The sequence below is a fragment of the Schistocerca nitens genome, chromosome 4 (genome assembly GCF_023898315.1).
Source record: "Schistocerca nitens isolate TAMUIC-IGC-003100 chromosome 4, iqSchNite1.1, whole genome shotgun sequence".
In the NCBI taxonomy this organism is placed as follows: Eukaryota; Metazoa; Arthropoda; class Insecta; order Orthoptera; family Acrididae; genus Schistocerca; species Schistocerca nitens.
Genome location: NC_064617.1, coordinates 286,845,545 through 286,870,281, shown reverse-complemented (window position 1 = coordinate 286,870,281; position 24,737 = coordinate 286,845,545). Strand labels below are relative to the sequence as shown.

The following is a 24,737-nucleotide window of genomic DNA, read 5'->3' as shown; positions in this document are numbered from 1 at the left end:
GATGATAACGGGTCGAGATGACAGGAGACGTAGGGGTCGAATCTGCTGGGGCCCCATGCACCAATCTGCCCGTTGCGGCAAGTCCAGTTGATATGACAGGAGACATGGGCAATGTGTCGACGTCCGTTGGAAGAGGAGGCGAGTAGATTTGCTCTGACAGAGGATGGTCCTCCGGTTCCTGCATGGGCACGTCTCCTGGTGGCGTCCGTTCTGGTGCTGGCATCGCGATGACGGTGAGAGGGCTGTGTTGTGAGTATTGAGAGATGCCAAGATCCCGAGCGTCAGGTAGAGCCAAAGGTGGTGTGGCGGCATTCGGAACAGGCGTTGCTGGCACCCGAGACCAAAGCTGGTCCGAATGACGCACTGCAACACCCGTGTCCGTCTGGATTTCATACAGGCGTCTGCCACGGTGTCTTAAGATGTGGCCTGGGCTCCATTTTGGCCACCTGCCATATCCCCGTACCCAGACGAGGTCGTCGGCGGTGAACCGGCCAAATGAAGGCACCCGCGGCTGTGAGGTGGGGGCCACAGAACATGAAGTAGTGTGCGGGGCTGTCGGCCATGTAAGAGCTCAGCTGGGATGTGGTCGCCCATGGGGGTGAAACGGTAAGACGCCAGAAACTGGAGAAGCGCATCATCAGCAGCAGAAGAAGTCAGAAGTTTCCGCATCTGAGCCTTAAATGTGCGGACCAGTCGTTCAGCCTCACCGTTGGATTGTGGATGGAACGGTGGGGCCGTGACATGTGTAACGCCGTGACGAGCACAAAAATCCGCAAATTCGGAAGAGGCAAATTGTGGACCATTATCAGTAACAAGAGTAGAGGGAAGGCCTTCCAAAGGAAAAATGCGGGCGAGAGCACTGGTGGTTGCTGCGGTGGTAGATGACGTGCAACGGGCAATAAAAGGAAAGTTAGAGTAGGCGTCAATTACGAGGAGCCAATAAGTACATAAAAAGGGTCCCGCAAAGTCAGCATGAATGCGCTCCCAGGGCTTCTCAGGCGAAGGCCACGGTGACAAAGATGACTTCGGGGCAGCGGCCTGTGATGCACAAGGGCCGCAGGCAGCAACCATGTGTGCTATTTCAGAGTCGATGCCACGCCAGTACACATGACGGCGCGCCAGAGATTTTGTGCGAGACACACCCCAGCGCCCTTGGTGAAGGAGGCGCAAGACCGAAGCATGCAAAGACGCAGGTACCACAACACGCGGCGAAGCATTGTCAGTGGAGAGGAGGATAACACCATCCCTAGCCGTGAGGCGGTAGCGCAAAGTGTAGTAGTTCCGCAACGGATCAGAACTCTTAGCGGACGGGCGATCTGGCCAACCTTCCTGAATACAGCGTAAAACCCGGGAGAGGGTAGGGTTAGAACCCGTAGCAGCCGCCAGTGGGTCCCCGGTGATGGGGAACCCGTCCACAACCCGCTGCTCGGCAACATCCAGGTGGAAACACAAAAGTTCGTCCCTATCGAATGCCTGATCAGGACCCATGGGAAGGCGAGACTGAGCATCAGCATTCGCATGTTGAGCCATTGGCCGGAAATGAATCTCATAATTGAAACGGAACAAGTAAAGAGCGCAACGCTGGAGGCGGTGTGCAGCCTTGTCGGGAAGTGACGTTGATGGATGAAACAAGTGGTTTGTGATCTGTAACAAGATGAAATTTTGAGCCATAGAGAAAAACACCAAACTTATGAAGAGCATAAATAATGGCCAAAGCTTCTTTTTCAATTTGAGAATACTTTTGTTGGGTATCTGTGAGCATTTTGGAGGCATAAGCAATGGGTTGTTCAGAAGCGTCAGAAAAACGGTGTGCAAGGACTGCACCGACTCCGTATTGAGAGGCGTCTGTGGCAAGAACAAGATGTTGGCCAGGTCGATAAGTAGTCAGGCATGGGGCCTGTTTCAGCATAGTCTTCAACTTCTGGAAAGCCGCTTCACATGACGCGGACCAGTGAAAAGGCACGTTTTTATGCAACAGGCGATGCAATGGCTGAGCCACCGAAGCCGCAGACGGTAAAAACTTGTGATAGTATGCTATTTTCCCCAAGAAGGCCTGCAGTTCCTTAACAGATGTAGGGCGAGGAAGGGCATCGATCGCAACGACAGTTTGTTGAAGCGGACGAATACCACCCCGAGAGAGTTGAAACCCCAAGTACGTGATAGATGCCTGAAAAAATTGTGATTTCTGAAGATTACACTTAAGACCGGCAGTCTGTAAGACATGAAAAAGTGTGCGGAGATTTTGAAGATGTTCGTCAGTGGTGGAGCCAATGACAACAATGTCGTCCATGTAATTGATACACCCAGGAACAGGGAGCAATAATTGTTCCAAGAATCGCTGAAAGAGAGCAGGGGCGCTAGCAACCCCGAATGGCAAGCGTTGGTATTGATAGAGGCCGAAAGGCGTGTTAAGGACCAGAAACTGCCATGAAGCAGCGTCGAGAGGAAGTTGATGATAAGCTTCTGACAGGTCAATTTTATAAAAATACTGGCCTCCAGCAAGTTTAGTGAACAGTTCTTCAGGACGGGGCATAGAGTAAGTGTCGATGAGTCATTGAGCATTTACAGTGGCTTTGAAATCGCCACAGAGACGAATATCACCATTTGGCTTAGCAACTACGACGACAGGAGAGGACCTGTCTGTGTCTGTGTATGTGTATGTGCGGATGGATATGTGTGTGTGTGCGAGTGTATACCTGTCCTTTTTTCCAACAAGGTAAGTCTTTCCGCCTCCGGGATTGGAATGACTCCTTACCCTCTCCCTTAAAACCCACATCCTTTTATCTTTCCCTCTCCTTTCCTCTTTCCTGATGAAGCAACAGTTTGTTGCGAAAGCTTGAATTTCGTGTGTATGTTTGTGTTTGTTTGTGTGTCTGTCGACCTGCCAGCACTTTCGTTCGGTAAGTCACATCATCTTTGTTTTTAGATACATTTTTCCCACGTGGAATGTTATAATTTTGTGTAATGCATCACAGTTATTTTCATTAATCTCTATTGTTTTGTTGTTGTAGTAGTCTAAAGCTTTTAGTAGTGCATTTTTCTTGTTCCATTTCTAAAGTTTCACTAGTTTTTCTTTCTTTTCCCGTCCAACATAAAAAGCATTTTTTGAAACTGTATACAGGGATATTTACATATAAATCTCAGAACTTTCAAAAACAACATTCTTTGTGTGGTAATTTCTGTACTTAAAGCTTTACCAGCAATCTTTCTGTATATCAAAACAGGAAAAGACACAAAATAGTTGGCCTTTCCATAGCATTGAAGTCTTATTATACTTTTCATCATAAATAATGGACAGAAATTGTATTCCACTTCAAGGTAACTGTCAAGCATTGTGTGTTAATGGTAATTATTTCATTAATGAAAAATAGTGTGCCAAGATATAAAGTTATTTCACTACTATTGACTTTGATAAATTAGAAAATACTTGTATTTATGATTCGTCCTTGTCATAAAAAGATAAATGCATACATTCTCATTGTTATATGCCACAATGGAGATTAATTCCATTAGCTACATTATTTTAACTTTGTAATCTTTATTCATTCATCATTACAGATTTCAATGCCTCAGGAGTACAAGAAGTGGCAGCAGCTGGTACGAGGACAGTGGATACTAGAGATACAGCACACAGTCCTTCACGAAAAACTCGGTACATTCATTGTATTCGGCAGTTCTTTTCCTTCTTCCATATTATTTCAGTGGCCTCTGTTAATTCCATTATGGATAATAGAAACAGTGAAGTTTCACATAATGAATTACCTAGCCCCAGGAAATTTGAAGCGAATAGTATGCAGGTGCCAAATATTCAGACATGTTGCTTGCTGCCAAACAATGGAAACGGTGAAGTTCTGTTTAAAAATTTCAATCCAGGAAGTATACCATCTGCACTACACCCCAATTATAGTGTGCTAAAAGTAGGTGGTGTCATACATTTACTAGACTGGTATAAGAGAGGCGCAATGGTGTATGATTTTACCCCTGATAAACTTGCAAGGGATTATTTGTTAAAGTCTCATTATCAAGAGGAAACAGAGAACTACTTGCTCTCCACAAAGCTTGAAACTACAACTAACAGTGATCAACAATAATTGTAAAAAGTGATAAATTGATTGAAATATGTGAAGTGTAGTGTATTTAAATTTTCAGGCCACCGTCCAGTAACCACCCCACACTTTTGAAATGATTTTGAAAATGTTTTACTTTTATTTAACAATATATAATCTGTTTATGAAGAGGCCCTTTTTTGTTCACTTAAGTGTGTGAACATGTTTACACAAATGAAATATATTTTTAATTTTTCTCATTGTTTGGAGTATGTTTTCCATCTGTTGTAATTACTGTCAGAAAACTTACTGGAACGAAAAACACTGTACAGTATAAATGTAAAAACAGTATAATCTAACACACACACACACACACACACACACACACACACACACATCATGTGCCTCAATAACAAACGTTTATTTACATTAATTTTTGTATCAGATGATTCTGAACTGAAAGTAATAATACAAAAATAAATATACTGTGAAGTTACTTTCAGCTAAAATATCTTTTCACTGAAATCCCTATTTTTGAAAAAAAAATAGAAAAGAAAAGAATTATTTCTTTTGAACAGACATAACAAATTTACATTGGATTGCAAGTTCTAATTTTTAGAAAAATAATTATATCATCTGAACAGAACTTATAAATTTACTTTTCACAAATTTTGTTCAGTTAAATAATTTATTCACTAAACATGATAAATATGAAAAAGATCTTCTTGAGTACTGACTTAATGTAATCTTAGAACTTATACAGGACTGAATAAAATTCTCATCATGATCATCAGGAGTTAAACTGTTGGCTGCCAGTATGGTATAGTGTTCTCATATGGGTGATATATCAGAGCCGAGAACTGTTCTCATTCTTTGACCATTTGGTATCCATAGTTCATCCAGTGCCCTAGTGCATACAATCTTGACTGCCTCTTTTGTAATTGAATTCCAATAAGTTGTTGCAAGGACCAAGAATCTCATTCTTTCAAAGTAGTTTTTTTGTCCATTGTCTGGACAATATTCAGGTGTAGCTACTGTACTTTTACCAATTTAATTTTTCCTACATTCACTGTGAATACCAGACACACTTGACATTCTAAGAGGGTTGACTGGAAAGTAATGCCTTCACCTTTGTAACTGTTCAACAGTTGGCAGCATTGGTATGTGGCAGGTACTGGCTTATTTTGTAGCCTCTTCTCTACAGCTCCAGTTGGTGGGAAGCCTTAGCATTGAACGGTCGTGTTGTTACAATGTTAAGTATGGGACCCTGCTCAGAAGGTCAATCAATGCGGTTTAAGCAATGTGCAGTCACTGAATTCTTGACAGCAGAAGGTATCACCCCAAAGGAGATTTATCAGGTAATGAAAGCATTTTATGGTAATTGTGTAGATGTGAGTACTGTGCATCATTGGGCGAGTAAGTTTAAAGATGTTGAGGTGGGAACATCTGACCTGCTTGACAAAGAGTTGGACGTGCTGTGACAGCAACCACCGAGTTTCACAAGCAAAATGTTGACAGATTGATTCAGGATGGTCATCGTATCACTCAGAGAGAAACTGCAAGCACGATCAGCATTTCACAAGAAAGTGTGGGTCACATTACTGCTTTGCTTGGCTATCGGAAGATCTGTGTGCGATGAGTACCCGGAATGCTGACTCCTGAAATGAGAGCACACAGACTTGAAATTTGCCAGAAACTCCTCTTGCATTACGAGAATGAAGGTGACACCTTTCTACATTCAGTTGTGACATGAGACAAAATGTGGGTACAAAATTACAACCCAGAGAAGGAATATCAGTCTATGGAATATCAACACAAAGACTCGCCCTAGAAAAAGAAATTCAAGACACAGCCATCAGCAGGAAAAATCATGGCCACAGTGCTCTGGGACACGGATGGTGTTATACATGTTGATTTCCTTGATCGTGGAACAACAATAAATTCAGAATGTTACTTCTGAATGCTGCGAACTCTGAAACGATAGGTAACGTGGGTCTGAAAGGAAAAGGAAAATGTTTTCCTGCAGCATGACAATGCCAAACCACACATTCATGTGCCACTGCAGCAGAACTTTAGAGACTGAATCTCATCACTGTATGGCGTCCTCCATACAGTCCAGATTTAGCACCGTCTGACTTCCATCTGTTCCAGATAATGAAATACGATCTGCGGGGCCATCATTATGCTTCTGATGAAGACATTGAGAGAACTTTGAGACTGTGGTTATGGAAACAGAGTGTCAACTCTTTCTGTGACGGCTTCAGAAAACTTGTTCATCATTGGCAGAAATGTATCCATTTGGCTGGTGATTATGTGGAAAAGTGAATATTGGTTATTAAAAATCACATTCTAAGGATTATTTCTGCATTTGAGTTATTGAAATATCCCCATCCAAACCCCAATTAATGAAGATGGAGGCATTACTTTTCATTCAACCCTCATATGATATACATCACCTTTAGCTGGTTGTAACATTTCCTGAGTAATTGAAATGGGGTGGATCACTGGCCTTAGTTCATACCTCTGGATTATACATGTAATTATTGCACAACATTACAAAATAAACGCTGCTGGCTTGGCTTGTTCCACTGACAAGCAGAGAATCATGTGCTGATTGTACTAAGAGTGTCACCAATATGATCCTTGCTGTAGCTGTGTTCCTTGATTTTGATTCTTAAGTGCTTATTCGTGAATTGGAATCGTTATTGTTCAATATTGTTATAGTCCTGTGTATTCACTGCACAAGACAATTTCCTTCACAGCAGGATGATAAAACTTGTTTGGATTCAGGTACTGGTTGGTGTGGGTTGACTTCCTACACTTTGAATGACCGAGCCGACCATCTGCATTCAGACCAACTAGCTTATCCAAGAAATGTAGCTTACCACACCCCTCCAAGTAGTAAATGTATTGTTTGGATGAACCCAAACATGTGATCTAAGAACTGCTGTTGGGCCAATTCACCATCAGGGCATAGCAAGAAGATATATTCAGCATACTGGAGAAAACAAGATTGACAAAGGGTGTTTGGTATATGGTTCTGGCATATCATACTGCATCTGCAGTAGCAATTTGAGCAGCAGTTGGCACCACAGTCACCCAACTAACTGCCACAAATCAGATCTTTCAAGGACTGTTCCAAGCCAGACACCCTGTAGCATGAATTTCCCTGAGCCTAAACCACTGCCATTTGCGATATTGATGGTGTCAAGTGGGAGCTCATTGGAGGTCTTTTGTATTTTCTGATGAAAGCTGGTTTTGCCTTGGTGCCAGTGATGGTCATGTGTTGGTTAGAAGGTGGCCAGTTGAGTACCTGGAACAAACCTGTCTGTGTGCTAGCTACATGGGACCTACCACCTGGAGTTATGGTCTGGGGTGTCATTTCGTGTGATAGCAGGAACACTCTCACGGTTATCCCATGTGCCCTGGATGTAAGTTTGTGTGTCAATCTGGTGATTCAACTTGTTATGCTACTGTTCATGATCAGCATTTGAGAGGGTGTTTTCCAACAGGATAATACTCACCCACATATCACTGTTGTAACGCAACATGCTCTACAGAGTGCCAACATGTTGCCTTGGCCTGCTCAAGCACCATATCTGTTTCCAATTGAGTAAATATGGGACATCATTGGACAACAACGCCAGTGTCATCCACAGCAAGCATTAACCATCCCTGTATTGACTGACCAAGTGCAACAGGTCTGGAACTCCATCCCACGTACTAACGTCCAGCATCTGTACAAAACAATGCAAGCATGTTTGCATGCTTCCATTCAATATTCTGGCGTTATACCTGTTATTAATGTACCAGCATTTCACATTTGCAATGCCTAATCTCATGCTTACATTAACCTGTGATCTTGCAATATAAATCACTGAAGTATGCTACTTAGGCAAATGTATTCCTGAAATTTCGATACTCTACATTAATTATTTTTTGGTGCTGCAATATTTTTCTGACAAAGTATAATATTTGATTTTTAAGAGATATCATCTCAGTACATCTTGCTAGATAGATCTAACAGGGATCTGTTTTACATGTCTCACTTTTGTTGTTTTCACACTCCCATTCCCCCATGAAAGACTGTCCTTTTGTCCTCCATAGATACACACAATACAGTGTCTCCACTTAAATCAAGAAAGAGCACCAGAAGAAATAATTCAAACACATAGCTTCACTAGCTCTTCCAACTTTAAACATTTGTGGCTCCATGTAGCAAGTTTACAAAAATAAATAATAATACAATAACAATAATGATAATCTCATTTGTAAGAGGCATTGCAACACAACACTCCATCCATGCACACTGTGATGCACACTATGAAAATCCTTACTATATTTATGAAGTAAGGCTATTGGACATGCTTTCCATCTAACAGCAAGAAATTCTTAGAAGACATGTAATCACCAACACTTGGATTAAGTATAAGTAATTATTTCTTATTTTACTTGGAGTAAAATCTTTATTTTTCAGTTAGCATTCAGCCCCTGTTACTGTCATATATATATATATATATATATATATATATATATATATATATATATATATATATAACAGAGGGAAACATTCCACGTCTTTAAATATGTCTGCTTGTGTCTGTATGTGTGGATGGATATGTGTGTGTGTGTGCGCGAGTGTATACCTGTCCTTTTTTCCCTCTAAGGTAAGTCTTTCCGCTCCCGGGATTGGAATGACTCCTTACCCTCTCCCTTAAAACCCACATCCTTTCGTCTTTCCCTCTCCTTCCCTCTTTCCTGATGAGGCAACAGTTTGTTGCGAAAGCTTGAATTTTGTGTGTATATTTGTGTTTGTTTGTGTGTCTATCGACCTGCCAGCGCTTTTGTTTGGTAAGTCTCATCATCTTTCTTTTTAAAACAAAGATGATGTGACTTACCAAATGAAAGTGCTGGCAGGTCGACAGACACACAAACGAACACAAACATACACACAAAATTCAAGCTTTCGCAACAAACTGTTGCCTCATCAGGAAAGAGGGAAGGAGAGGGAAAGACGAAAGGATGTGGGTTTTAAGGGAGAAGGTAAGGAGTCATTTCAATCCCGGGAGCGGAAAGACTAACCTTAGGGGGAAAAAAGGACGGGTATACACTCGCACACACACACATATCCATCCACACATATACAGACACAAGCAGACATCTCACAAGCAGACATATTTAAAGACTCTTTGTCTTCTAGTAATTACCAACATTCATAGGCACTTATATGATTGTGAAACTTACATTTATAATTTAAATTAAAACAAAAGAAAAAGAAATGCACTGACCATTGTGCACATTCCCACTTACACTTATCACTCACTTTTTGCACTCCTCATTGCTTACTACAGTACATTCAGAAAGGCACATGTGTGGGTGATGCTGTGAATTTGGTCAATCTACCTTGTATTAAAAGTAAATGTGGTGTGATGGAGGATTGCATTCTGGGCTGCTGCAGAACTTCCATGCCGCATCTTCCTCATGCACCAGCTACCAGATGGGTTAGATGTTAACTGCCATGACTTTGTGTATTGTCTATCATTGCTGTTACTTTGTAACTGCCATGAATTTCCTTCTGTTACTATCACAACTCTTACAAACTGCGAGAAAAAACATTTAGTGTATGCTATGACTGTAAAGCATAGGAACCTTTACTTAATAACAATTTTCTTCCAAATCTTATCAAATTTGAATGACCAATACAAATCAAAAGGTTCAGTTAGTTTACAACTACTAAACAAAGCTGTCATTGCATATTCATTACTTAAGTAGTTGTTTTAAGTTTATGAAACTCTGAATATGAATGAATCATTTTCAAAATGTACACTTTATCACCATTTTTGGCTCATAGTAAAAATAGGTATCACTAAATTTATTGGACCCAAACATCAAGGATTGTTTCTGCGCAGAGCTTAGACATAAAATAAGTAATTTACTACATTGGTGTGCCTGTAACAAGGAACATGGTAGAGTGATAGATAGTAGTAATGGCAGTGATGTGACACTCCAGCCAGCAATGACTTTCTGCTGCATGTGCCTGTAGCAAGTGCTTCAGGGTATACATAGAACACTTAGCATTGGTTTTCATATTTGTTTAGATAAAGGAAGGTGGTCGGTCAGTGTAGGCTTCATTATGTGTGGCATAAAGCAAACGTAACGAGTATTACATTAACAAGTTACAGCAATAGTTTTCCGAACATACAAATGTTTAAAGAGAGAGTCAGAAGCTGAAACAGATGGCCGATGTGACACTTACCCCAGCACTGCCATTTACCAGGGTATGTAACGGCTAGAGCATGTAAATGGTGCCTTTACCTTTCCTAAAGCCAAATTGATCATCATCTAAAACATCCTCAATTTTTTTTCCATTCTTCTGTATATCATTCTTGCCAGCAACTTGAATGCTGAGGTATTAAGCTGATTCTGCAGTAATTCTCGCACCTGTCAGCTCTTTCAATCTTCAGAATTGTGTAGATAAAGTTTTTCCAGAAGTCTGCAGATATATCGCCACCTCACACATTCTACACACCAACATGAATAGTCATTTTGTTGCTATTGTTACACAGCCTTAAAGTCTTCCAAAGCACTTTAAATTCTCATGCTAATATTGGCTTCCCTACCTCTTCTATTTAGACTATTGTTTCTTCCTCGTTCATCTCATCAGACAAGTGTTCCCTGATAGAGGCCTTCAACGCACTCTTTCAACCTATCTGCTCTCTCATCTGCATTTTACAGTGCACTCTTAATGTTACCACACTTGCTTTTAATTTCACCAAAGGTTGTTTTGACTTTTCCATATGCTGAGTCAGACTTCCAATAAGCATTTCTTTTCAAGCTTGTTTTTACATTTCTCATGCAGCCATTTCGCCTTAGTTTCCCTGCATTCACCATTTATTTCATTCCTACGTGATTTGTATTCTGAATTCCTTCAATTTCCCTGGGTATTTATGTACTTCCTTCTTTCATCGATCAACTGAAGTATTTCTTCTGTTACTCATTGTTTCTTCACGGTTACCTCCTTTTTACCTAGGTTTTTCTTTCCAACATCTGATTGTCCTTTTCAGAGATGTCCATTCACCTTCAACTGAAGTGCCTACAGAGTTATTTTTTATCGCAATATCTATAGCCTCAGAGAACTTGAAGCGTATCTCTTCATGCCTCAGTACTTCTGTATCCCACTTTTTTGCACACCGATCATTCCTGAGTAGTCTCTTAAATTTCAGCTTACTCATCATCACTACAAAATTGTGATCTGAGTCTATATCTGCTCCCAGGCACATCTTACAATCCAGTTTCTGATTTCAGAATCTGTGGAAGACCATAAAGTAATCTAACTGAAATCTTCCTTTATCTTCCCGCCTATTCCAAGTATACCTCCTCCTCTTGTGATTCTTGAAAAGGGTATTCACTATTACTAAATGAAATTTATTGCAGAACTCAATTAGACTTTCTCCTCTCCCATTCCTAGTACCAAGCCCATATTCTCCCGTAACCCTTTCTTCTGCTCCTATCCCTACAACCACATTCCAATCCCCAATGACTATTAGATTTTCATCTCCATTTATGTATTGATTTACCTGTTCAATATCCTCAGGTATTTTCTTTATCTATTCATTTTTAGCTTCGGCTTACCACATTGGCATGCATACCTCAACTATCATTGCCATGCATACCTCAACTGTCATTGCCAGCGTTAGTTTGCTGTCAATTCTAATGAGAACAACCCTATCATTGAACTGTTCATAATAATTCACTCTCTGCCCGATCTTTCTATTTGTAACAAATCTTACTCGTGTTTTAAAACTTTCTGCTGTTGTTGCAATAACCGAATACATATATCTGACCAAATCTCCTTGTCTTCTTTCCATTTCATTTCACTTACCCCCACCATATCTAGATTGAGCCTTAGCATTTCCCCTCTCAGATTTTCTAGCTAGTAAAAATTTCTGACATTCCATGCCCGACTTTTAGAACAATATCCTATCTTTGGTTATTCAATTTTTTCTCATGGTCACCTCTCCCATGGCAGCCTCTGGGGACTAGTCCGGAATCTTTAGCCACTGGAAAGATCTCAATACACTTTTCAATTACCCACAGTTGTAATGCAACAATGGAACTGTACAAGAATTTAATTTTTTTTTTTTTTTTTTTTTTTTTGTTGGCGCACTTTATACAAAGGGTTAATGCTGTGGTTTCCATTGTCTTCTGTATCCTCATGCCATTGATCATTGCTAATTCTTCTGCCTTTAGGGGCAGCTTACCAATGCAAGGGCAAGAGAGTGCCCTGACCCTATGTTGCTCCTCCACCCTCTGACATGGATGTTGGGAGAATAGGGGTTACTTCTTATGCCGGAGTCTTCAGCAGCCATTGCTGATGATTCTTTTTTGAAATTTAAATGGTGGTGAAGTTTCGAGCTGGGACTAAGGGCATTTTGATTACTAATTAATTACACTACCCTTGGGCCATCTGTGTCCTGAATCATACACATAATGCCAATGATATGGCTATCCCATGCTTGCATTTAAAGGACAAGCAACATGCAATAGATGTGGCTGAGCAGTACACAAATAAGGGATCATATGTTTATTACCGCAAATAAGCGTAAACTTTTTGAGTAAATACACAATGAGGAGTTGCAAAACTGAATATTACTTGAAGGAAGGAAAAACATTACAAAGTAGTAAAGCAATTTATTATAACCACATATCTTTGTGACATCTTTTATATCTGTGGTAAAAAGATCAGTATACTCAGATACATCTACTAGAATGCTGGCAATTAGCATAAGTTAAAGAAAGTACTTCTGTTTGCAAGCGCAAATGCAAAGCTGTAATTGTTCATAGACAAATCACTAAGCAGATACTGTTACGAAGAAGTATATTATTCCAGTTACAGCACTATGTAAAAACAAACATAGTATCCCAAAAAACCCACACCAACTTCACTATCAAAAGAGAAAAATCAATTGCAATATCATAAATCAGGTAAGGTGGCCCCAAAGTCATTTCAGCATCTGAAGCAAATTTTGTTGAGAAAACTTTTGATAAGAGTCACTCATGTTTCAAATATTACTATTCTGACAGTTCAAAAACATCTAAGAGTTTAAACTTCTGCCAGGGCACTACTAAGTCTGAGCACAGAGTCAAGAATTGAAACTCAGAACGTTGACCATAAGTGTTGATTTTGTTAACCCTGTTAAACATTTTAACACATTTCCAGATTCATCACGTATTTTCTTCTTCTTCTTCTTCTTCTTCTTCTTCTTATCAAAAGTCCAGACATACATTAACTTGTCATCTCAACACACACATCAAAATGCGAAAAAATTACTTCAGTAGTAATGAGAAATATTAATCCAATAGATTATAATACGAAATGTTCTTAAATATCCTGCTCAATAAAAGTATTTTTCAGTGAATGCTCCTCAGACCACTATTCTTAACACCAACAAATTATTGGCTCATGGCTAAGAATGAAAAGGCAATTGCACTACCTCTAAGGACTTCAATGGGAACTTATATAAGCCTGAGTAGGTCATTAAACATTGTGGTATAAAACAACATTAGGCCACCATTCAGAGCAGTAGTCATCTGTAGTTCAATAATACAACTGACAAACCTACCACCATGTAGAATTAAAAAGGAAACACCCTAAAGCTCAAAAAATATTTTAAAATAAATAATTGCAGCTACGGACTTTACAGTGTACCATTACAAATGATACTGCTAAGTACTAAAAAATGTCGGAAACAGAATCAAAAAAGAAAGAAATATAACTTCTGCTTACGCAGTTACTCTAAAGGTTTTGTGAACATCGAATTGTGGACAGGCACTGTTAAGAAGTCAAATTAATACTCACTATAACACAAAAATACACTGAAGGGGCAAAGAAACTTTTACACCTGCCTAACATTGTGTAGGGCCCCCGCAAGCACACAGAAGTGTCACAACACAATGTGGAATAAACTCTACTACTGTCTGATGTAGTGCTGGAGGGAAATTGACACCATGAAGCCTGCAGGGCAGTCCATAAATCCATAAGGGTGCAAGGGGATGGAGATCTGCACAGCATGTTGCAAGGCATCCCAGATACGCTCAATAATGTTTACGTCTGAGGAGTCTTGTGGCCAACAAAAGTGTTTAAAACTCATGAAAGTGTTTCTGGAGCCACTCTGTAGCAATTCCGGACATGTGGGGTGTCGCATTGTCCTGCTTGAATTGCCCAAGTCCATCAGAATGGACAATGGACATGAGTGGATGTAGATGATCAGACAGGATGCTTACGTACATGTCACACGTCAGAGTCGTATCTAGATGTATCAGGGGTCACATATAACTGCACACGCCCCACAGCATTACACGGTCTCCACCAGCTGCTGACATGCAGGGTCCATGGACTCATGAGGTTGTCTCCATACCCACACACATCCATCTGCTCATTACAATTCGAAACAAGACTCGTCCGACCATGCAACATGTTTCCAGTCACCAACAGTTCAATGTCAGTGTTGACAGGCCCAGGTGAGGCTTAAAGCTTTGTGTGGTGCAGTAATCAAGGGTACACGAACAAGCCTTCGGCTCCGAAAGCCCATATCAATGATGTTTCGTTGAATGGTTCACATGTTGACACTTGTTGATGACTCAGCACTGAAATCTGCAGCAATTTGCGGAAGGGCTGGACTTCTGCCATGTTGAACAATTCTCTTCAGTCATCATTGGCCCCATTTTTGCATGATATTTTTCTGGCTGCGATGTCAGAGATTTGTTGTTTTACCGCATGCCCGATATTCATGGCATACTTGTGAAATGGTCGTTCGGAAAAGCTTCACTTCATTACCACCTCAAGATATGCAGTGTCCCATCACTCATGTGCCAACTATAACACCATGTTCAGACTCACTTTAATCTTGATAACCTGCCATTGCAGCAGTAACCAATCTAGCAACTGTCACACAGACTTGTCTTACATAGGCGCTGCCGACCGCAGCATCGTATTCTATCCATTTCCACATCTCTGTATTTGAATATGCATGCCTTTACCTGTTTTTTTTTTTTTTTTTTTTTTTTTTTTTTTTTTTTTTTGGGCACCTCAGTGTACAAGGGGCTGTAGATGACTTGGTTAAGGATGGGTAACAAACAGAATGCAAAACATAAATGTAAGCATAACTTGGGGATTAGGCCTGTTTCAACTGGCTGGTCGCTGCCAACAAGGTAGTTCGAGATGATCTATGATCGCGGAACATGTGATCAGCATGTCATAAAGTTTAGTTTGTTTTGAGTTCATATGCAGTGTTTTAGTATGGTGCAAGAGCAGTATAACATTGTTTGTCAGAATTGATGTTATAATACATAGTGGAAAGTGATCAAAATCAATGTATATTTTTTATTTATAATGCATATCTGATGTCCTGCATGCATGTTGAGGCAGTTTAATGTAAATTGCTGCAGTCATGCAAGTTTTAAAAATCACCCTGACTATGAAAAAGCAGACCACCATCGGCTACAAGTTATATTGGTAACTGTAAATAGCTTCATGAACTATTTAGAAGCAAAATATAAAACCAGTTTTTATTATCAATTTATCATACCATTTTGTAGCGAACTCCTGCACAGGTAAACTGTCAATCTGTTTGTATTTAAATGTAACTTATTCCAACAAACTATAATACAATCAAACAATGGAAGCTCCAGGTAGGAACATCGGCAATGTAGGAAAAGATAGATTGCTACTTACCATAAAGAAGACACATCAAGTTGCAGAGACACATGATTAAAAGACACTCACATATAGCTTTCGGCCACAGCTTACACACACGCGCACGCGCACACGCACACACACAAAAGTGAGTACATTTCACACAAACACGACCACCAACACCCGCATCTCGGGAAGGCATTCCAGCCCAAGATACTGGAGTTGGTGGTCGTATGCGCGTGAGGTGTGCTTGCTTGCTTGCTTTTTTTCGTGTGTGTGTGTGTGTGTGTGTGTGTGTGTGTGTTGCAATTGTGCCTGTCTGCAACTTATATCTTCTTCTGGTAAATTGCAGTATAATATTAATAAGTGGGGATACTGTGGAAAAACACACGAACACACATTTCAAAATTATTTTATTTGGCGTTAGAAAATTCAGTTGTTTCTTTGCAACCATAATGTATGAATATAAATTGTCAGCAGTTCTTGGAAGATACAAAATCTTTTATTTTTTCTATCACAGGCTCAAGATTTGAAGCTGGAACTAAGAGCACACGCCTGTATGGCACCATCTCTGTATCGTCCTCCAACCACGAACCACTTAGAGCACTGTCCGAGTCCTGTTGGACACAAAACTCAAACCAGCAGTCAGCTTCCTGCAAAATTATAAAGGCTATAGATCCAATAATTCTTAAAATATATAACACATTCATATACACAAGAAAATTGCACACTGATGAGCCACAACATTACGACCACTGCCCACCGCAAGGTTGTATGTTGCTTGGTGGCACTGAGGGCACATGACGCAAGAAGAGAAGTATATGAGCAGAGCAGAAACAAATGGGGAAACATTATAGTGATAGTAAGTGGCGCAAATGCAGAAATCCGCCGACTTAAGCGACTTTGACAAAAGCCAGACTTTTGTGGCCCAGTGCCTAGAAGCGAGCAACTCGGAAATGGCGAAGATGGTTGACTATTAATGTGCTACTGTCGCGAGCATCTATAGAAAGTGATTGAAGAATGCTGAAATCACGAGTAGGCGACAAGAAGTTGGACATCCATACCTCATCCACTCTCTAAAGCAGGATAGGCGATGATTTTTAGCAGACCTGACGACAGAGTACAGCACCGGCACTGGCATAGGCACGAGTGTTTTGGAGCATACTGTTGAGTGCACAGTGTTGAACATGGTGTTCCACAGCAGAGGATCCTACATATTCACTACTGACCCAACAACATTATCAATTATGATTACTGTTGGCTCAGGATCATCAAAATTGTACCACGGATCAATGAAACTGCATTTCCTGGTTGGATGAATCCTACTTATAGTTTAACCATCAATAGTCATGTCGAGATACACCGTCATCGAGGCAAACAGCCGCTTGAAACCTGCAACGTGCCACTGAGATAGGGCAGTGGGACCACCTGTAAACCCTTACGTTTGATATCTTCCTCAACAGTGATGGCTTCTCCCAGCAGGATAACTGTCTGTGTCATAAGGCCAGAATTATGGTGCACTGGTTTGAGGAGTGTGATAGTGAACTCACTTTGATGTCTTGGCCATCAAATTTGGCTTGTCTGAATCCAATGGAAGTTAACTGGGACACTTATCAGGCACCAGCTCCTTACCCACAAACAACCACCCATAAATTATGGCACATGAGCGACCTGTGTGTAGGTGCCACAAACCTCTGGAAACCTATCAAGTACTTGTCGAATCTACGGCACACAGAATCACAGCTGAATTCTTTTCCAGAAGTGGACCAACACACTTTTACGTAGGTTGTCATAATGTTTTGGCTCTCAGTGTATATGTAATTAACTTAGGTATACACAGAGTAATAGATTACACTTACGTAATATTTGCTAAGCGAAAGTTAAGAAACAAAACCAATTTCAATGAGAAATTGAAATTATGAACAGACCGAAAATAGCACTCATTCATGGATGCCCCGACACACACACACACACACACACACACACACACACAATGAAGTTTAAACTGACTTTGTGTATTTGGTCAAAAAAAGAAAAAAGTGTTATCTCCAAAGTGTTATCTCAATGATGCCAGTATCCATTAAGGGTGGAGTGTGCCTGCCACCTGTGGCAGGGCTGCAATTACCAGATATCCCACTCTGTTGGTGATTTAAAGGGTTCATTTGAGGATGGAAAGACAGTGCCATCAAGCTGATCGAGTCAGGTCTTCGAGATTTTCCACAAAGATCCAGGATTGGAACTAGGAGATACATACAATGATTATTTGGAATTTACAGATGAAAGTATAAATGATGATTCAAATTGTTTTCCAAAGCTAAAAAACACCTCTCAGCTGTGAAGTGTAAGTCATAGACATTTATTGTCTTTCTGAAAAATCTTAAGGCTATGTTAAAAGTACAAAAATTTTAGTGAGGAACAACAGCAGAATTTCTCTCAAAACTCCTCAGTGAAATTGTGGTACTATTAGCATTATGTTTTGCAGAAAGACAATAAATGCAGCAAAACCACCCTCCATGTACCACGGACCTTGCTGAGGTGGAGTGGCTCTCACAGGTGCAACCACAACTGAGGTTTATCTGTTGAGTAGCCAGGGTAACCTGTGGTTCCTGAAGAAAAGCAGCAGCCTTTTCAGTAGTTGCAGAGCCAACAGCCTGGACGATTGATCTGGCCTTGTAATAATTAGCCAACATGGCCTTTATGTGCTACTACTGCGAATGGCTGAAAGCAAGAACAAACTACAGCCATTAATTTTTTTCCAAAGGGCACACAGCTCTGCAGTATATGATGGCATCCTCTTGAGTAAAATACTCAAATTGGCCCCCATTCAGATATCAGGGCAGGGACTATTCAGGAGATGTCTTCATTCGGAAATCAAAACTGGCATTCTACAATTCGCACTGTGGAATGTTAGATTCCTTAATTGGATAGAAAGGGTAGAGAATCTGAAAAAGGGAAATGGGTAGGTTGAAGTCAAATGGTGGGCATTAGGGAAGTGCAGTGGCGGGAAGAACATCTTTTGGGCAGGTCAGTACAGGTTTATGATCACAAAAGCAGGCGGGGATAATGCAAGAGTAGGTCTAATAGTGAGTAAGGAAACAGGAAAGCTGTTAAGCTACTATGAACACATAGTGAACACATCATCTTAGCCAAGAAACAAAGCCAACACCCACCACAGTAGTACAAGTTGATATGCCAATAGCTCCGCAGATGAAGAAATTGCAAGAACACATGATCAGATAAACAAAATTATTCAGATAGTTAAAGGAGAAAAAAATTAATGGGTGACAGGAATTCAGTAGTATGAAAAGGAAGAGAAGAAAAAATAGTGGGAGAAGAATGACTGGGAGGGGGCAGGAGTAATAGAAGAGGAAGCCACTTGGTACAATTTTTCCCAGAGCATAATTTAATCATCATTAACATTTGGGTTAAAAACCATGAAAGGAGGTTATATTCGTGGAACAGACCTGAAGACATTGGAAGATTTCAAATTTATTATATAATGGTAAAACAGATTTTGAACCCAAATTTTAAACTGTGAGACCATGGGCAGCCAAAAATTAGGCTCACAACCATGTCCTGGCTTGAGTGCCACAGTGCTCCCCACCACCAAAGCATACTGTCAGAGCACGAGAAGGGGAAACTGCGAACATCCCACATTTAAATGGTTAAACGGAAGTGCAGCTGCACTGCATATGAATTGCATTTCTATTTCGCTTGTCTCAACATCATAGATCACAAACAAAACAATTTGTCAGTAATTTTTAATTACTTCTGGCATGTTGAAAACGTAATATAATTTTCATTTGGTACAAACTGTCAACTACAGACAAACGCAGATAATTTCACAGACGTCTGCACTCAGTTTGCCACATAATCTTGACTTATTAAGTTTCATAACCGAAAAAATGTCTTTCACATAAACATGTCAATCAAATTATTGCAGCCCATTTGCAACATCATTATGCAGAAGTGGAAACTATCTGAGGAAAGCAATGTAATGTCTGGGACAGTTTTAATGTAAGAGGGTTTGTCTTTAAAATGGGAATTATCTTGCAGAGGTCAATCAGTTACATTTGCATGTGCATGAGGGTGTTTTCAACTGACATGGTAAATGGTCTCAATAAGAGATGTAAGATTGGCAGTGACCTCAAAATGTTTAGGAAACTATTCATGTAACTTCTACAAGCCCACAATGAATTCCTCAAATCTCATGTTTTCGTTAATGGCAGTGAGCTTAGGGAACTGGACTAAATGTAAATGTCGTGTGACTAGGGCCTCCCGTCGGGTAGACCGCTCGCTGAGTGCAAGTCTTTCGATGTGATGCCACTTCGGCAACTTGCGGGTCAATGGGGGTGAAAAGATGATGGTTAGGACAACACAACACCCAGTCCCTGAGTGGAGAAAATCTCCAACCCAACCGGGAATAGAACCCGGGCCCTCAGGACTGACATTATGTCGCGCTGACCACTCAGCTACCGGGGGCGGACAGGGAACTGGACTGTGTTGGTCAGAATGTCTCCCTTCTATAATGCATTTTTTTTAATGCATCCTTGTAAAATCAGAAAGAAGTTGTTTCTCACTTTGCAGTATCTTACTGAGGGCAATAGGACATCAAGTCCACTTAAAGTGGAAGGTGCGCAGTCTGTTCGAGGCGGTCTAATTTTTGTTCTTGCATTTCTTTGTGCTTTATAAATTCAACAACACCAAGTTTTAGATACGAAAAATTGCTCCAGGCTTGTCTTCTAACTTAAGCAGGTACTTTGCAGTAATATAAAAGGTCTCTCCATGCTCATAATTCAGTTACATCAAAAACTGTTGCAGCTGACAGTGGAATAATGTGTGTAACTTCAGAAATTTCACTATTCATGTCACCTTTCTTCATGTGCTGCATACCTGCAAATTCAGCACAAAGTTACTTCTGATGTACAGAACAATGAATCCCAGCTACAGATCGTTGCAATTATTTACTCTTTTGTTGTCAACTAAATCTTTAAATTCTTTCTGCATGGTATTGTAAATATTATTTCGTAACAAATTTGCAGTACCCAATGCTTATGCAAAATCATACCATATATTGAGAATTCTCATCCCTCTCTTCTGGCATTCCCATTCATGTTTAAAGACTTGTGACAATAGATTGCTATGCTGCCTCTTTTTGGGCAAACAGCCACTAGATCTGTGAATGTCCTTCATACCAGGAACAAACAGCGAAGGGCAAACACCATGGAACCACAATTCTGTCAAACTGCAGAGATTAGTGCCAAATGAAAAATGCCATACAGCAATAATAAAAGAAATGTTGTGCTGCACTGATAACTTCCTGCACCCTTGGCCCCTGACTAAGACATTTCCAGAGGCAGATGTGTGTTCTAACCATAATTTATTAGTTATGAACTGCAGACTGAAACTGAAGAAATTGCAAAAAGACAGGGAATTAAGGAGAGGGGACCTGGATAAATCAGAAGGAACCAAAAATTGCTGGGAGTTTCAGCGAGATCATCAAACAACATGGGACTGAAACGGAGGAAAGGAAGACAATAAAAAACTCATGGGTAGATTTGAGAGCCAAATTAGAGAATGCAGCAGAGGATCACTTCGATAAAAGACAAGACCAAGTAGAAATCATTGTATAACTATCGAAATACTGAATTTCATTGATGACAGGAGAAAATATAAAAAAGAAGAAAGTGAAAGGAAATGCTAATGTCTAAAAAAATTCAGACTGACAAAAAATGAAAACGGCTACACAGGAACAGCTAGAGGACAAATACAAGACTGTGGAAACTACGGAAATGATAGATGCCACCTATAGCAAAATTAAAGAGGTCTTTGGAGAAAAGTGAAGCAGGCGAATAAAAAGAAAAAGCTCAGATGTGAAACCAATATTAATCAAAGGGAAAGCTGAATAGTGGAAAGAATATGTACAGGGGCTATTTTACAGACAGCATGCTGAAAGATCTAAGTGGAAACAACACCCCGGGAGTAAGTGATGTTCCATCAGAATTATTGAGATCCTTGGAAGAGCCAGCCATGACAAAATTATTCCACTTGGTATGAAAGATAGGAGACAAGCATAATACCCTCAGCCTTCAAGAAAAATGTAAAAATTCAAATTCCAAAAAAATCTGGTGCTTGCAGGCAAGAATAATAGCAACTATCACTTTAATAAATCATCACAGCAAAATATTGACACAATTTGCAGAAGATGGAAAAAGTGATAGAAGGTGAACTCGGGGAAGATCAATTTGGGTTCTGTTCTGGACAAATGAAGGAACACATGAGGCAATGCTGAACCTATGTACTATATCTTAGAAGACAAGCTGGAGAGAGGCACATATACATTTAGAGCATCTGTAGATTTAGAGACAGCTTTTGACAATGTGGACTGGACTTTGCTCTGAATTTCTGAGGGTAGCAGGGACAAAATACACGGTGCAAAAGGTTATTTACAACTTGTACAGAAACCAGACTGTAATTGTGACAGTCAAATGACATGAAACTGAAGCTATAGTTCAGAAGGGAGTGAGACAAGACTGTAGCCTATCCCCAATGTTATTCAATCTGTACATTGAGCAAGCTGTGAAGGAAACTAGGTAGAAATTTGAAAAGGCATTAAAGTTCAGACAGAATAAATAAGAACTATGAGGTCTGCCGATGACAACGTAATTCTGTCCCAAGGACTACAATGGTACGGATAGTGTCTTGAAAAGAGATAGTAAGATAACAATAATAAAAGTAAAGAAAAGGGTAATGGAATGTAGTCTAAGTAAATCACACAATTCTGAGGAATTTGGATTAGGAAATGAGACATTACAAGTAGTAGACAAGTTTTGTTATTTGGGCAGTAAAATACACTCCTGGAAATGGAAAAAAGAACACATTGACACCGGTGTGTCAGACCCACCATACTTGCTCCGGACACTGCGAGAGGGCTGTACAAGCAATGATCACACGCACGGCACAGCGGACACACCAGAAACCGCGGTGTTGGCCGTCGAATGGCGCTAGCTGCGCAGCATTTGTGCACCGCCGCCGTCAGTGTCAGCCAGTTTGCCGTGGCATACGGAGCTCCATCGCAGTCTTTAACACTGGTAGCATGCCGCGACAGCGTGGACGTGAACCGTATGTGCAGTTGACGGACTTTGAGCGAGGGCGTATAGTGGGCATGCGGGAGGCCGGGTGGACGTACCGCCGAATTGCTCAACACGTGGGGCGTGAGGTCTCCACAGTACATCGATGTTGTCGCCAGTGGTCGGCGGAAGGTGCACGTGCCCGTCGACCTGGAACCGGACCGCAGCGACGCACGGATGCACGCCAAGACCGTAGGATCCTACGCAGTGCCGTAGGGGACCGCACCGCCACTTCCCAGCAGATTAGGGACACTGTTGCTCCTGGGGTATCGGCGAGGACCATTCGCAACCGTCTCCATGAAGCTGGGCTACGGTCCCGCACACCGTTAGGCCGTCTTCCGCTCACGCCCCAACATCGTGCAGCCTGCCTCCAGTGGTGTCGCGACAGGCGTGAATGGAGGGACGAATGGAGACGTGTCGTCTTCAGCGATGAGAGTCGCTTCTGCCTTGGTGCCAATGATGGTCGTATGCGTGTTTGGCGCCGTGCAGGTGAGCGCCACAATCAGGACTGCATACGACCGAGGCACACAGGGCCAACACCCGGCATCATGGTGTGGGGAGCGATCTCCTACACTGGCCGTACACCACTGGTGATCGTCGAGGGGACACTGAATAGTGCACGGTACATCCAAACCGTCATCGAACCCATCGTTCTACCATTCCTAGACCGGCAAGGGAACTTGCTGTTCCAACAGGACAATGCACGTCCGCATGTATCCCGTGCCACCCAACGTGCTCTAGAAGGTGTAAGTCAACTACCCTGGCCAGCAAGATCTCCGGATCTGTCCCCCATTGAGCATGTTTGGGACTGGATGAAGCGTCGTCTCACGCGGTCTGCACGTCCAGCACGAACGCTGGTCCAACTGAGGCGCCAGGTGGAAATGGCATGGCAAGCCGTTCCACAGGACTACATCCAGCATCTCTACGATCGTCTCCATGGGAGAATAGCAGCCTGCATTGCTGCGAAAGGTGGATATACACTGTACTAGTGCCGACATTGTGCATGCTCTGTTGCCTGTGTCTATGTGCCTGTGGTTCTGTCAGTGTGATCATGTGATGAATCTGACCCCAGGAATGTGTCAATAAAGTTTCCCCTTCCTGGGACAATGAATTCACGGTGTTCTTATTTCAATTTCCAGGAGTGTAACTTATGCCGAAATAGGCAGATGTAAAAAACAGACTGGCAATAGCAAGAAAAGCCTCTCCAAGAAAGAGGAACTTATTAACATCTATAAATTTAAACATGTAGCCTTGCATGGCAGTGAAACATGGATGACAGCCAAATCGAGCAAGAACAAGACAAAAGTTTTTGAAATGTGGTGCTATACAAGAATGATGAATATTAGATGGGTAGAGTGAATAACAAATGAGGATGTAATGAATTGAAATGGGTAAAAAAGAAATTTATGGCACAACTTAACCAAAAGAAGGGATTAACTGATGGTACAGATCCTGATGGATCAAGGAATTGTCAATATGGTAATGGTAAGAAGTGTGTAGGGTAAAAATTGTAGAGGGAGACCAACACTTGAATACAGCAAATACATTCAAATGGATGTAGGTTGCAGTAGTTACGCAGAGATAAAGAGAGGCTTGAACAGGATGGGCCACGGTGGAGAGTTGCATGAAACCAGTCTTCAGACTGAAGATCGCAACTATGACAGCACCCCACTTATTTATTAAACAAACATTATCTTACACAAATAAGAGATTAAAAGGGATGTATCACTAACCAATTACATGAATACACAATGGATGAAATTGGCTTGAAAACGACCTGATATTCAGCAACATCCTATGTAATCCACGCAAGCTGACTGGAGATTTGCTCATTATTTTTCAGAGAAAGTTCCATGTATTTCAACC

General features: G+C 41.1%; 2 protein-coding genes across 2 annotated transcripts in view; one reads left to right on the top strand and one right to left on the bottom strand.

Annotated features, from left to right (window-relative positions):
* LOC126252254 (uncharacterized) overlaps positions 1-4,091 on the top strand; it is a 279,447-nt gene extending 275,356 nt beyond the window's left edge. The window contains exon 13 of the mRNA XM_049953128.1: positions 3,559-4,091. Coding sequence (XP_049809085.1) covers positions 3,559-4,091 — 533 coding nt within the window. The remainder of the gene's footprint in view (positions 1-3,558) is intronic.
* Positions 4,092-16,137: 12,046 nt separating this feature from the next.
* The window catches only part of LOC126251418 (protein BCCIP homolog), a 79,219-nt gene continuing 70,619 nt past the window's right edge, over positions 16,138-24,737 (bottom strand). The window contains exon 6 of the mRNA XM_049951832.1: positions 16,138-16,394. Within this exon, the coding sequence (XP_049807789.1) occupies positions 16,215-16,394 (180 nt within the window). The 3' untranslated portion in view covers positions 16,138-16,214. The remainder of the gene's footprint in view (positions 16,395-24,737) is intronic.